Source organism: Phaethon aethereus (genome assembly GCF_964289735.1).
Source record: "Phaethon aethereus genome assembly, chromosome: 20".
Taxonomy (NCBI): Eukaryota; Metazoa; Chordata; class Aves; order Phaethontiformes; family Phaethontidae; genus Phaethon; species Phaethon aethereus.
In genome coordinates, this window is record NC_138596.1 from 8,569,648 (window position 1) to 8,584,036 (window position 14,389).

The 14,389-nt window shown below is 52.7% G+C and overlaps 1 protein-coding gene across 4 annotated transcripts in view; it reads right to left on the reverse strand.

The window, feature by feature from the left end:
• Positions 1–14,389, reverse strand: part of VAV2 (vav guanine nucleotide exchange factor 2) — a gene marked incomplete at its 5' end in the record, with an annotated part of 145,754 nt that overhangs the window by 34,849 nt on the left and 96,516 nt on the right. For all 4 annotated transcript variants that reach the window (XM_082008844.1, XM_082008843.1, XM_082008842.1 and 1 more), the window contains one exon: positions 858–926. In XM_082008844.1, the coding sequence (XP_081864970.1) occupies positions 858–926 (69 nt within the window). The remainder of the gene's footprint in view (positions 1–857; positions 927–14,389) is intronic.

Sequence of the window (14,389 nt, forward strand, 5' to 3'; positions counted from 1 at the left end):
ATTTACTTTTGTAATAACTGAAACCATAAGGAACTCATTGGATTAAGAAATCTTATTATTTATATTGTGGAACAATAATATTTAACTGTATAAAGCTACATATCCACCCATACAGACCTTCCCTGCATATGAAACAGACTGCACTTCATAAGTAAAACCCCAGCCCCGCTGAAACCGATGGGAATGCTGCCACCGAATCCTGACAGTGCCCGTGTTTCACCATATACGTTGTAGTTCAAGGTTGCTTTTAAAAACGTTATATCATCGCCACGGGCAGCAAAACACAGACACCAGAGACCCAGATAAATATAGAAACAGAAATGCCGGCGGCATCACCCCGCATCCCACCGGCCGCAGGCAGGACAGGTCGCCTGCGAGGGACCGCGCTGGGGCCGGCTGGCGTGGTCCAAAATCACTCACGGGAGATGCAGACCCGCGTGCCAGCAGCCGCATGGCCCCAAAAATGCCATGGGGTGCGGGGGGTCCAGTGCTGAGTTAGGCAGTGGGTACCCCAGCCCCAGCGAGCGGCTCAGCTTTGGCCGGCTTGGAGGAGGAATTATGTCCTGGGGGTTTGCAGCTAGCGGCAGGACTGAGCAGGCGGAGGGCCTCCCCGTGGACCTGGACCCCTCGCCCTCCACCGAGCCACTCGTAAACTCAACCTGATTAAAAGTGATGTCTCCCAGGGCTGTACAAGGGAAAAGATGGACTATTGGAAGAGCACAAAGATCTCCTGGCAAGACGACCAAAGCAGCCGGCTCCCCGAGTCCCACTGTCACGTTTTATCCGCCTTTGCTGGGACTACACTGCAACTTTTCCCTTTTCGCATCCCCTCCCGGTGAGACGGCGAGGCCACTTACTCCGCCAGCTCCTCCAAGCTCCGATATACGTCGTCATCATTTTCCGTGGTCTCCTCTGATGGGAAGGGCCTGGGGAAGGAGAGGGATGACAGCATTATTGGTGTGTCTCACCCCTCACAGCAGATCCCCCGCAGCCCCAGCTGAACTCAGCCCAGCCCTGAGCAGCCCGTTGAGCAGAGGGTGTTTCGGAACAAAATATTCATTGCAAATACATTCTTTCCTATTGAGGCACTAGCTCCCAGGAGGACATCATCTCTGCTGCTTCCCGGGGGCAGCGCTGGCACGGCAGGACAAGAAACCAGGTGGTGAGGCTGGTTCACCGCGGGGCACCATGTGAGCACCGAAGCGAGAGCCGCATCGTCTAACAGCATCTCAGAGACCCCCCGTCTGAGCCGCTGCTCCCCGCTGTGCTGATGCTGCACAAACCACTCTGCAGAAACCTTCTTCAAGCCCGGTGCCGGACTCATGGAGACAGAGAAACACCCTCTCCTCCACCCGCCATGGAGCCTTTCTACCTGCGAGCTCCTGCCCCGCGCGGCCGGGGCACACCGAGCCACATCCCGTTGGCGTCTCCCACCGCTGCAAGCAGCCGATCCCAGCAGGATGAATGAGCCCTGACGAACCCTGGGCTTCCTCATCTTAACAACTTTGTGACAGCTGAAAAAAGTTAAAACCCTGGGGATGAGGGAAAGGACACCAAAAGGGCAAAAGGAAGCGGGGAGAAAGCAGATTAAAAGAGAAAGGGAGGGAATGGGGGGAATACAAGAATTCCTTGGCTCGCTCTGAAGTAATAACCAAATAATGTATGAAGGAGATGAAAAATACTGCTTTAATTAAACCCAACGTATTATTGCTGGCACGGGGCCACGGCTGGCTACGGCTCTGCCAGGGCTGGGTGCACCTTGCGACTACGGCTGCGTGGGGCTGGGGCTCCCGCGGTCACAGCAAGCCCTGCTCCAGCCGGCCGGGGCAGCTCGCCCAGCGGCATGGCAGCGAAGGCAGCCGGGGGTCCCCGGGCTACGAGCCGCACGGGATGGGGTGCTGACGCCGTGGGGGAACAAAACTGGACGCACGTGAACTTTTAACTGCCCCCAAGGGTAATTTCCTCCTCTCCCCTCCTGCCCTCCCTATTTCACAGTAGATTGCCTCTCCTGAAAGATTTAATACCTCGCCTGGCTAGCCCCCGAATTTGCTGGGTTTGGATCCCGTCTCTAGCGCTAATTTTTCTTCCCTCCTCCGCTATGGTTCACCCCTCCGTTGGTGAGCAGCTTCCGAGCAAGCGCTTTGAAACAGCGCTCAGACCTGCAGCCGATTCAATTCCAACCACAAGCAGGTGGTGAGACCACGAGGGAAAAGAGCGGCGGTGACCCCAGCCACAGAGCAGGGCCATCTCTCGCTCCACCAGCCGTCACGGCTGCCCTGCCCCGGCTCGAGACGCAAGCCCACGGCACCCCGAGGCAACCCTCAAGCTAAGCGGCAACGTGGGAGGGACGACAGCGATGGCTGGGGAGAGCGTGGCAGGTACCGTTGGGCGACCGTCCCAACACCCCAACATCTGGCACAAACAGCTGCCCGTGCATGAGCAAGATGGGTGGGGGGATGGACGTCCACGTTGGATAGAAGCTTCAAAGCATAAAGGTGCAGCGAGAAACCAGGCGGCACCCGGGACCTTTACAAAACGCACGCGTCTGCGTGCGTTTCCTCTCCCCTGCTGTCCCCTGGGGGTTAGTGACGAATACAAAGGCCATGTGAAGCTCAGACAAAAGAGCCACCAGCTCCTCCTGCACGTGGCTGAGCCGATTGCCGATCGCGGGAACCGGCCCCGCTCCCCGCTCAGACGGGCGAGGGGATGTGGCCACCGCTGCCGCAGGGCTACACCAGCCCACACAGCTCCGACAAGAAAGGAGAAATCGGCGGTGACCTCTGCTTAAACACCACTTGTTCAAATAATTCAAAAAATCCACCACAAGGCATGACCTCTTCTCTTTTACATGCATCTTCTGCTTTTAATCTCTATTTCCTTCTCCAGTGCTCACCATGCCAGAATGAAAGAAGTTAAAGAGCCATAAAGAATATTAAAATCACAAGCACACATTTCCAACCATAAATCTGGGCTCGAGGTGTAATCAGTTCCCGCGATAAACTCCCCCCCATGTAAGACAAGGAGGCAGCAAAGAGAGAAAAATATTTTCTAATGAGATTTTCATGGAGACAGCAGCTCCGTCAGCCCTCCCAGCTTCACCTTGACCATGGGCAAAGCACTGGAGTGAAAGTCAGGGCACAGGAGGAATTAATAACCTGTATCTCCGCAATAGCAGATAATGGCTAAATGAGGATGCACAGAATGCAATTAGCAGGGAAGTCACACCGAGGAGAGGATTCTAAATGGACCAGCTAAAATCTGGAGCTGAAGGACGACTTTTTGGAGAAAGCCTTGGGTTTGCCCTTTGTTCTTGCTTCTCTCCCCTGCTGCCCATGCCTCCAGAGAGGGTCCCCGTGTCCCCACGTCACCGCCGCGGGAGCAGAGCTGCCATCTCCCGCGGCTCCTCTCCCTTTCTCCAAAACAGGGTGCCAGCCCCCAGACTGCAGCACAAGTCACCCGGGACTGGGACCATGCCATGGGCTTCGGGCAGCTCTCGCCCAAAGGGTCCTCGCTTCTGCCCAAAAGCCCTTTGTGCAACAACATAATGTGATTTAGGCCGATTAATTATGGCTGCTGTTTAAAATCTCTCCCTACTTTTGGCTTATGTTCCCTTATATATCCATTTATGTTCTTTTTCTCCGCTGAACACCAGAAAACTTAATCCTCCAGCACTGAGCCGATGAGGATGAACCTCCAGCAGCCAGCTGTAGAAAAACACATTAAATACTCTTCTGCCTCGACTCCCACCCGGGTCAGGGTGGTGCTGGCAGGAGGCATGGGGTGCACTGCCCACCCCAGCTCTGTCCCATCCCTTATTCCCCATGTTACTGGTTTTGCCGCTTCCCATCAGATCACCTTCGTGGCTCCCCACCGCGGGCCGGGCTCCTCTCAGGGCAACATTTTCCACTTGAGCTGGCTGCAGAAACAGATTTGATGTAGTGGAGAGAGGCTGGGGAGGAGAGCTCTGCTCTCGGTCCTGCCCCACCAGATCCACTTCAAGGCAACTCTAAGAAGAGCCAACTGGGTGAACCTTTAACCCAGCGTGTCATGTCACTGGGGTTTCTCTTGTGCACATCCAGATCCACCACAGGACTTGCATTTTGACACCTTCATGTCAACTCAACCCCAGCCATGCTGGGAGAAGCATCTCCATCGGGTTGGGCAATGGTGCTGCAAGTCCTCCAGCCATGAGCTCCCCAAGAGCTACTGCACTCTTTGGGACCAGTTTGTACATCATTATTTAACAAAATAAAAAAAAAAAAAAAAAAAGCAGAAACACTGGAAGTAAAGGGGACTAAAAGCCAATGATTCCCTGAGAAATTCTTAGAGATCTCCAGGTGCATTGCAACTTCATACATAATAGTAAGTCTTACAGCTGGGAACGTCCAACAGTAACGAGTAAAATATTTTGAGTCCACAGAAACCCTACAGGTTTGCAGAGATCCCAGTTCATTTAAATTAATTTGAAAATATCTCTTATTTAATACCCTTAGTTAAGCACTAGACTTTGTTTTTCACTCCAGTGTCATGATAAACCACCGGCTGAGCCATTTATCCTCCCAGCTCGTGCCTGGGCGGCAGCAAGCTCAGTCCCGCTCAGATGAAGAGCAAAAGCCCCAGCAACATCAAACACTGCTGGAACAGGCTCTTAGAGATAATAAGCCTCCCAGAGTAGACTTCTTCACAGACAAACCCCTCAGCGTTCAACAGCATCGCTTCCAGAGATCAAAGAAGAGAATGAAAGTAGGATCGACCCGATGCGTTTGGTTTAGAGCCTAAAAGAGAAGGAAAGACCAAGCAATTTGTTAGGGAGTTTAGAGCGAGCTTCTCCTCTTGAGGACAAGACTTACGGCAGATGATCGCTCTCGACACGCGATGCAGAGCATCTCCTTGATCTTATAAAACATTTCAGCTACCTTCTGGGTTCGGAGAGCTTACACACGCACAGCACACCGTGCCCTGCAAAAGCAACGCGCTCTCGCAAGGAAAGGCAGGAGCAGTTCGCAGCCACAGCACATCGCACAGGGGATAATCAATTAATATTTCAGGAGGCACCTAATGCAAAAACCCTCCCTTGCTCTCAGCAGTTACCCCACGATCCATCGCCCCACACCGCATCCTCGCCAGCGCGCTCCCCTGCTGTAATCCTCTCTGTGGGGAGAAGGCGCAGCTCAATGCGCTGCCGGGCTGCTCTCTCCTCTGAATTATTTAATGGGAAGAGCCAGGTAGGCTGCAATTCTAACAGCAATAAGCAGAAAGATTTATTTATCTATGAACGTATTTCAGCATCTGGGTGCCCGGTTCTAGCGACTGAAGCCAGTTGTTCACCTCTGCGGGACCGTCACAGAGAATACAGAGGGTCGGGGATGGGTCAGCTTCAGTCTGGTAATTTCGTACAGTAGCATCTTAGCCTCAAATCCATCTGTGACAGAGCAGGGAGGATCCAGCATGATTTGTTTTCTATTTTCCCTGTCTCCATCCTGATTTCTCGGGATCAAATGCCAGCCCTGGGAACAGAAAGCCTGGTGAGAAGCAGGCGGGTGGAAGTGTCCCACTCTCTGCCCTCCGTCCCAAGGAGCTGATCCCGTCCGAGGCCGCTCTTGGTGGAGACCATCCATCAGGCAGATCTGCACGGAGGTTCTCAGGACTCGTGCAAACACCCGCAGGGCACTAAAGGAGGTGGCTCATCCCTCACCGGGAGCGGGACTCCAGCCTCCCAATGCCAGCATGATAATCTCCCCCCATTTTCCTGAGTCCAGCGATCGCACTTCAGTGTTTTAAAAAGCAGGTGGAGTATGTGACACTCGTGAAACCTGAGCTGCTCCCATCTGCTGCCCCTTCTGCGAGGGATTTCTTCATAAATGGAAAGGACTAGAGCCTCAAGCTGGTGCCAAGGAGCTTGTACAGCTCTGCTGGGACGGATGGGGCTGTGCCGAGTCTTCCTGGCTCAGGATCTGGCAGAAAACCATCTCCACACTATCTACAGGCGTAATTACACCTTGCAATAACTCACAAAACCCATATTGGGTGTACAGTTCCTCCGACAACCCCTTTTGAAGACAGCATCGTGGCAATGCAAAGAAAACCTACTGGAGTCTGCGATTTCACCAAGATTTTGGACTTCGGGCTGTGCTTTCCGTGCGAGTTTGGGTAGAGGGCTAGCAGCCGGCTTCAGCTCCCGTGCTTCCAGGGGAGTCCGTCTGTCCCACTGCCGAGGTTTAATGCTGCTTCAATCCCAAAATGTATTTCTCCAGGGGAAGCGCTCAGACTTCGGCTGTTTGTAGCACGTCATTTTGATAGCTCCAACCTTCCCCCCTTTTTGTTCACTCCTCTCTTTCTCCAGGATGGCAAGCCACTCCCTGAGCACGGGATCTCCCCACGGGTCCCCCATCAGCCATCGTTTCTGGCACCCGGGAGCTGTAGCGGGTCCCCTGGGCATGCCGTCATGAGCACAGCACTCCTGGAGCGTCCGAAGAAAGCCGTGTGGTTTTGCGAGACGTTTACATGCAACGGAAAATGCATCCATCACCGGCTTCGGTGGGACCAGGCAGATTAAAGCAGCATTTAAATTTACTGATGTACCAAGAGGTGGCTGTGAGCTGACCAGGGGCGAGCAAAGAGGTGACCTGAAGCTGCTTCTCCAGCCCCACTCTCAACCCGGGCAGCACCTCCAAGCTTTGGTTCCCATCTGTGAAATGGGAACAAATGTCGGGGAATGATTTTGGTAAAGTGCTACGAGATGGATAAAAACCATGCTACGAATGCCCAAGAGCCATTTTTATAAAGCAGAATGGAATCAGTTCTCTCCTTGCAGAACAAGACACATCGTAGCATACCAAAAGCTGCTGAATTTAATTAAAATCGTACTATTGTGTTACATTACTCATCTCTGGAAAGAAGCACCTCATGCTGTGCCAAATTTTAGACACATCCTCTAAAAAATTATGATTTGCTTTTATTTGTGGTCTGGAACTTGCAAAAATTCTCACAAGATTAATTCTGATAGAAATTCAGTGGGGAAACAGCAAGCTACATCATCAGATAACACAAAGATGATAATTTTGCAGAAGAGCACTTACAGCATTCAGCGCAGCGCACTGCGCAGTGCCCAAGGGTTAGCTGCATGCCCTGTTTTATCTTTAGCTCAAATCTGAACCAAATATTTCTGGAGACTGTAAGACAAGAAAATAACAGCTCGTATAATTTTATGTTTCAACACATTATCGCATTTTTAAAAAATTCTCATGTACCAATGCTTCACTCAAGAAAGTGATATGATTTTCTCCTCACTTCAGCTCCATGTTGACAATAACAGATGGATAAAATCAGAAGGGGAATCCAGAAACATCATTCTCAAAAAGAAAGGGAAAAAAAACCCCTCCTCTGGGGTAACAGTGCAACCAACCACGAGCAAACTATTTGGCCCAGGTCTCCGACTCAGAAGAAAACTAGATTTGAAAATGCTGTGGCTGAAAACCAACGTCAAGCAGGGGCACTGGCAGCCCTCCCTCCCAGCGGGACATCCCCGTGGCCCTGGTTCCTCCGCGGGCAGCAGGTCGGGAGGAGGGAAGATGCTCTTGCAGCTCACACACCGGCTTGAAACCGCAGCAGTGCCGCGCCGAGCCCGGCACCGGGGCGGGGGGCTGCACCCACCACGGAGGGAAAGGAGCCCTCGCCCCGGTGAGGCAGAGCTACTAACCCAAGCTCAGGGCACGCTCACCCTGGGCGGATGGCACCCATCTCCCGGGGAGCACAACTATCCGTCGCTGCCAGGACGTAAAGACCCGGGACGCACCCCGCGGTATTTAACAACGTCCCCACACGGCTCTGCAGTTGCCTAGCTTTGGAAACCACTCGTAAAAACCTTGAAACCCCCATTTTTAACTTGTAGCAAAGTAGCACAAAGAAATCTTTTAGCAGCCTGAGCCGCAGTTTCTCTGCTGTACCTGAGCAGCTGCAATCCTATGCAACGCATGCCAACAAAAACAAGTAACTACCTAAATATCTCTTTCTGCCTGCTTCCAGCTCAGTGCCGGCACTGCTGGCTGCGTGCACGAAAGCACTGCCAGCACGTCCCAGCCGAGCGCGGTCCTACCGTGCAATGTAAACCAGACCTAAAGAGACCACCTGGGCTGAGCAGCACCTTCTGTGGTCCACCCGGGATAGAGACCTGGGCTTTCCCCTCCCTGGTGGGGTGCAAAGAGATGCGGTTTGTCCCGGAGCAGCCGAGCACGCCCCTCTCCAGGCACAGCCCACGGCGGTGCCTCCAGCCCCGAGCCCCCCGTTTTGGCCAAGCCAAGCCTGAAGCCCTTCTCCATGCTTGGGGCCAGGGCTGCATTTTATAGAGACCTTTGAGGCACCCTTGATTGTCAAGCCGTGCGCTGACCCTGCACAGGAGAGAAAGCTGTTTATGCCTTGCTGTGGCACCCAGAGGGGAGACGGTGGCCAGGGAGGCAAGAGGGAGCCCCGAGGGAAACACCACACGGGCCAAGTCGATGAGTCGTGACAAGGCAGGTACACCCCCAAAACCAGCAACCCCCACACGTGACAATTAAGCAGAGCTGTGCACATCAGAACAGTATCTTCATTATGCAAACCTGCTGGGCGAGAGAAACTGCCTTTGCTTTTGTTAGCAGATGCTTACGGGGTGACCTCAGCATCTCCCAAGCCCACAAAGCAGCCGCGCAGGAAAACATGTCAATGATATTTTTCAGACTCTCTTAGGAGCAAGTCTGCGAGGACACAGACTTGCCAAAATAAATGTGTTACAAACGTTTTTAGCTGGAAAGGAACTGCTTTTAGACAAGGATCCTGCTTACTGACAAAGGATGGTCACTCCTAAAGAAGGTCTCTCCATATGTCACAGGAAACCATCTCCACTCGACCTCCCGCTGGTGGGGTTGGTGGCTGAACCCCTGTGGATTTGTGCTGGTCAGGACTGGTGGTCAGTCCCAGGACTGGTGCCAGTCCCAGGCTCCGGAGCACAGGAGAGCGCCGCACAACAACCGCACACATTTCCAGCTACGGGTTCCTTCCGCAGCCCTCTATACCCATTTTATAGCAACATTTACAGGGCGTACGACGGATACACACCACCAGTAAAAAACAAAAATAACGGGCAGAGCGCAATTAGAGAGAGCGCATCGGCAATGATTAAATCAGTCCTTGTAAAACCAACCTTACTGGAGAAGGGGTCCCATAACTACCTCCTCACCAGAAGACGCTCGGGACTTAATCGTTAGCAATTTTAATTGCTTGCCATTTTCACGCATGGCTGGATCCACTTCCCGTGTTGAGCTACTATCCCCAGGGGCAGGGCGACCAGAGACCAACTGCGACCAGCATGAAGCCTCTCCATCATGCTGGACAATCTTCGCAAATCCCATACAGGATTTCCCTTTTTCTCCCTTCTCTCCTCCAGCAACGTCTCCTTGATCAGCTACATCAGGGCTCGTGCCATCCCGTCTTTTGCAAGAAGTGGGTTTTGCTGGCAGGATCACAAAGTCTCCTTTACAGGGTCACCCCCACTGCAAACGTAAGGGTACCCCCACACCGTAACAGGGCTCAGGCAGACGGGGAAATGGATTAAAGTCATGAAATCCGGACAAAACTCTGTGTTTAATTCCGAACTGGTGAAGGAAGCGCGGAGGAGTTTCCAGATCAAACACAGCTGACCGGTGAGTGGCACACACCGGGAGCAGAGACGTGCCCGTCTCGCAGGGCAGGGGCTTCAGGCTGCCCGCGCAGGTCCAGCTCCCCTCGCCCCGCTCTGCCGCTCTCCCGCGGGCGCTGCGCGGAGGAACGCTGCTTGCTCAGCACGGTAACATTACAACCCCGTGAACGGCACAGGCAGGCCACTCGTGACTCTCCCCATCCCTCCTCCCTTTCGCCCACGCACACATCCTGATATTATTGGCAAGCCGCTAAGTACAGAAACTGCAGGGTTGATAACGCCGCAAACCCCATTTTGAGCAGATCAGTCTGTTTTAATAGTTTACCTGGGCAACGCTGAGCAATACCGAACCTCGTCAGCACGGCACGGGGTTTGCAGGCGAAGCAGGGTGGCAGGAAAGTCTCCTCTGGGCTAAGCCCCCGCTGAGGGGAGATGCTGCTACAGCTCATGTAGCTGCTTCAGCTTGCCCGGGAGGCGGCTCCAACCTGGGCTAATCCCAGCGTTGAGCTTCTCTCCTCTCAACTCACTATTTGCGTTGCAGGGATGGTCACAACAGAGACACGACGGCCCAGGTGGTGGTCTGCACTCAACAGGGTGCTGGTGGGCACCCCGGCCCCGACACCCGCTCGGCACTGGATCTGCGGGGGGGTGGAGGTCACCCAGGGGCTCGAGCGAGCATCAGGACCAGCACCAGCTCATCCCCTGGGGAGCAGGAGGGTTCCTCTACCGGCAAGTCCAGCCTCCCGTAAGCAAAACGGCAAATCCTGGCTCCTAATTCACAGGATTTTCAGGGGACTCGCAGGCACCCAAGGCACCGTCACCTCTCGCTGAGATCAAACCTGCCCGGCAGCCGCAGGCAGGCAACAGGCAGGTCCCAGCCAAGGGCTTGCCCTCGACTGCCAGCAAATCTGCTCTGTTGTCTCAGGGCATTGAAGTGCTGAGGTTAAATGCCAAGAAAATCAGCATTTTAGCTTGTATTTATTTATTCGTTTAAATGCAAGGTAAACCTCAGCCCAGAGCAGCAGGCTTGCCTCGCTGTGTTTGCCTGAAGGTAAAACTAATGTCACTTATTCTTCCAAGTAACTGTGCCACCGACCCGAGGGGGTCCTGCCTTGGCCCCCAGGATGGGGAAAACACAACCATCCCCTTCTCCTTCCCTCCGCCGCCCAGCCAAAGCACCGCCACTGCTCCCGCAGGAGCAAACCTCCTCTTGACAAACAGGATTCACCCCTCCACCCCATATGCAAATGTTTTTAAATCTATTTTATTAACATCAGTGCCTTCTGAAGAAAGTCACTGAGAGGTTCAGTTCATATATAAAGGATTTACTTGGATTAAGGGCCTCGGTAAAAGGCCTTTGAACACACTAACTCCTTCCCGTTTTCAGATGGTTTCACTGTGCACACATTAAAAATGCATGCAGGCAGCATGAGCCAATATTCCTTAACCTCCTGCTTTGCTTGCAAAACTCTGCTTCCAGGAAAAACATATATCTCGGGGAGATGAAAAAACACATGCCCCCTCCGCTCGCAGCTCCCATTCAGCCAGTGGAGCTCGCTCACACGAGGCGGACGACGGCCGGAGCCCAGAGCACGCCGGGATGTACCGTGGGCAATGGAGAACAGCCAGGGCTGCAGCAGGAAAGTCTTAAGGAAAAAAAAGTTTTAAGCAAAAAAAAAAAAAAAAAAAAAAAAAAAAAAAATCCTGATTTATTGGGACTTGCAGCAAGAAGTCCTGTTGTCCTCCAGAGAACTGAGTTTGCTCAAGAAAACTTGGAAAGGGAATGAAAAGCCACACTCCAGAGCACAGGGGAACCTTTGCACAGTACCCGTCAATGACCACGCTGCTTCCGTCCGCTACAAAATCCTCCCACCTAACTTGGAAGCTCAGTGCCAGCCACCGTGAGAAACGTGAGAAAAGGGACTCGACGGGCCGCGAGTCAAGTCTGCCGTGGAAACTCCTGCGTCCTGGCTGGGGGATAAAGGCTCCTTGTTCAGCGAGAGCCACGGACGGTGAGGAGCACGGCGGTAACTTCTCACCGCGACTGCCGACAGTCCTCCAGACAGATGGAGGGGAGGATAAGAAACAGTAACAATGAAAAAACCATCTTCTCTCCTCAGCTGACGGGCAATGCTACACAATGAGGCTTTTTCCTTCGTCCCCACATACGGCCCTGTAAAACGACGCAGGGATGACGAGCCCAGGAAAAGGGTATCACCACGTTACTGCAGAACCTGGGCTCCCAAACGAGATCAAAAGGCAGCGCTGCCGAAGGCTGCCCGCGCCCACGCGAGCCGGCAGGTCTCGTCTCCAACGAGCCAGGTGAACAAAGGTGTTTCTCACTTCCCCATTTCTGAGAGGGGAAAATAAGACGTATGACACTAAGGGATCTTCCGCGGGCCATGCGCGGCACCTGGAGCGGAGCCAAGATCCGAACACAGTTTCACGTATCCACTTTCCCTCCGGCACGTGTCTTTATCCACAAAAGCATCTTTCCTCTGAACGCCCTAAATTAAAGAGAGAAAATGTGCCTTTTTCTAGGAGGCACCAATAAGCATCTCGTCATCAAGGGGCTTGTTATGCACGGGGCACTACCCAAAAACTAACGCAGTGCGGTGGTGGGGGCCCTCCTAACTACGCCCTTGGTTAATTAGTGGGGAAACGTGGTCTGCGCTGTCTGCACAAACGGCCTCACGCAAGAGAAAAATCTATTTTCGCCATCATTTGGGACCGTCGCCCGCGAGGAGGTAGGTCGGCGATGCGTCGCGCTGGAGGGTGACACTGTTGGCTGCGGGACGTCTCAAACCTGCAACTGGGACTAGGACAGAGCAGGAGGAGGGAAGACGCTGCACGGGCTGTAGCTACAGCTGCAACAGATTAAGCCCAGCCTTAGCACTGTGCTGCAAACAAAACATTGCATTCAAGACCATTTTTTGCCATGTTTTGCTGCTTGTAGCTTGTTCCTTGGAAGAAACACTCTGTCATCTCAACATAGCTATCCTGATAGCTATCTGATTTACTCTGTGAAACAGGGTTTCTCTGGCAAGGTTCATGTATCCAGAAATTATTAGACATAAAGACTTTTTTTCTTCCCACTGAATAGCATACAAGATTGATTTTTATTTTTCTACCCTACATGCCATGAAACTTATTTAAGGACAATTAATAGGCTTGGGATTTATTTCATCCTTAATTTGCGTGATCCTGAAGTCTTAGACCCAAAATAGGGGTTGGAACAGAGCCACATTCATGCTATGGGGCTAAAGACCACACAATTCATCTACCATCCTAATTGCACTGTATTTACTATGTTTTTGAGCACCGTGCCTTCGCCAACAAGACATTTCCCATTTATTTCAAGGCAGCATCTTCACTGGGGGAGGGAAGGGTGTGGACTCCACTCATCGGTGGGCACACCAGTGAGCTGAGGGGCAGTGGCGGCCGATGTGGCCAGTCCCTTTGGGGACCCAGAACTGCTGCTGGTTCCCACAGATTAAATTAATACATCTGAGATTAGTTTCTGTCATTGAGGCTTTTGTGATGGTGTAGCAAGAAATCATCTAATTAAAAGGAAAAAACATGCAGCAGTGGACAAAGCGAGGGCTCTCTGCCTGCAGGGGACAGTGGTGATGAGAAGGGACAACCCCGGGGGGGGGTATTTTCCAGCTAACGGAGCAACAGCATTTTCTGTTCTTGCAGAGCTGGCAATGGGGAGGAGAAGCAGGGTTAATGCGCAGGAAAACAGAGTTAGAAGCAAAGACCCACTAAGCTCTGTGCTATTCTTGTGTAATTATGGTGCCAAAGGCTTCCAAGATAAGGGATTTTAGTGGGAACCGTAAATGCTGCTCGTAAAATGAATGAGAAAAAGCCACATATCCACAAGAATAGCAAAGCCTCCCTGCTCCTGGCTCCCAGCTATCGCCCAGCCCTGGCAGCAGCAGACCTCAACAGAAAACAGTGATTCAGCCAAAGCCTTCCCAGAGGACAGCCAGCTCATCCATCCTCTGAACTGACACCAGGACCTCCCTGTCTAGGCAGGGCTTTGCCAGGCATGAGGCATTGCAACCTCCTCCAGTGATGCCCCGAGACTTAAACCCAGCCCTTGCAAAGGCTGGCACACGTGGGTTCCTCCCTTACTCCCTGCCTCCAAACGCCTCGGATGTTCTTTTCCCTTAAAATAATAATCACTGCAGGCTTCTCCAGGACTCAGGGCTAACCTTAATAATAAATAGTCCCTAACTTACACAACGTCTTTACTCCTCAATGTGCTTTATAAACCTTCGCCCCCTTAATCTCCCCCCAGCCCTGGTGGGATCTGTCAGATTCCTGTTTAACAGTTTGTTTTACGCGTGAAAAGCTGTTCCCCTCCAGCAATATCAGTGCGGTTAAAGCAGCGAAAATAAGTTCAAACAGTGGAAATCGCGGTGTAGGGTGGTGGGCATGGGCGGCAGGGCTAGAAGTAGAGCATGGTGCCATCCAGCACCCAGCCGGTGCCCCCACACCCTGGCTGTGGCTGGCCCCGGGGTGCAGCCGCAGACCGATGCCATGCTACGCCCTGCCCAAAACAGCAGCAAGACAAGTTCTGCGGAGAAAAGCAAATGTGTCCTCTCGCTGGGGAAAAAAACCACAACCCAAAAAATCGCACAAAAATGCAGGGAAGGTACTTCAGGCTGAGAACTCTTCCCAGTTGTATCTGTGGTCCTAATGAGAAGATGC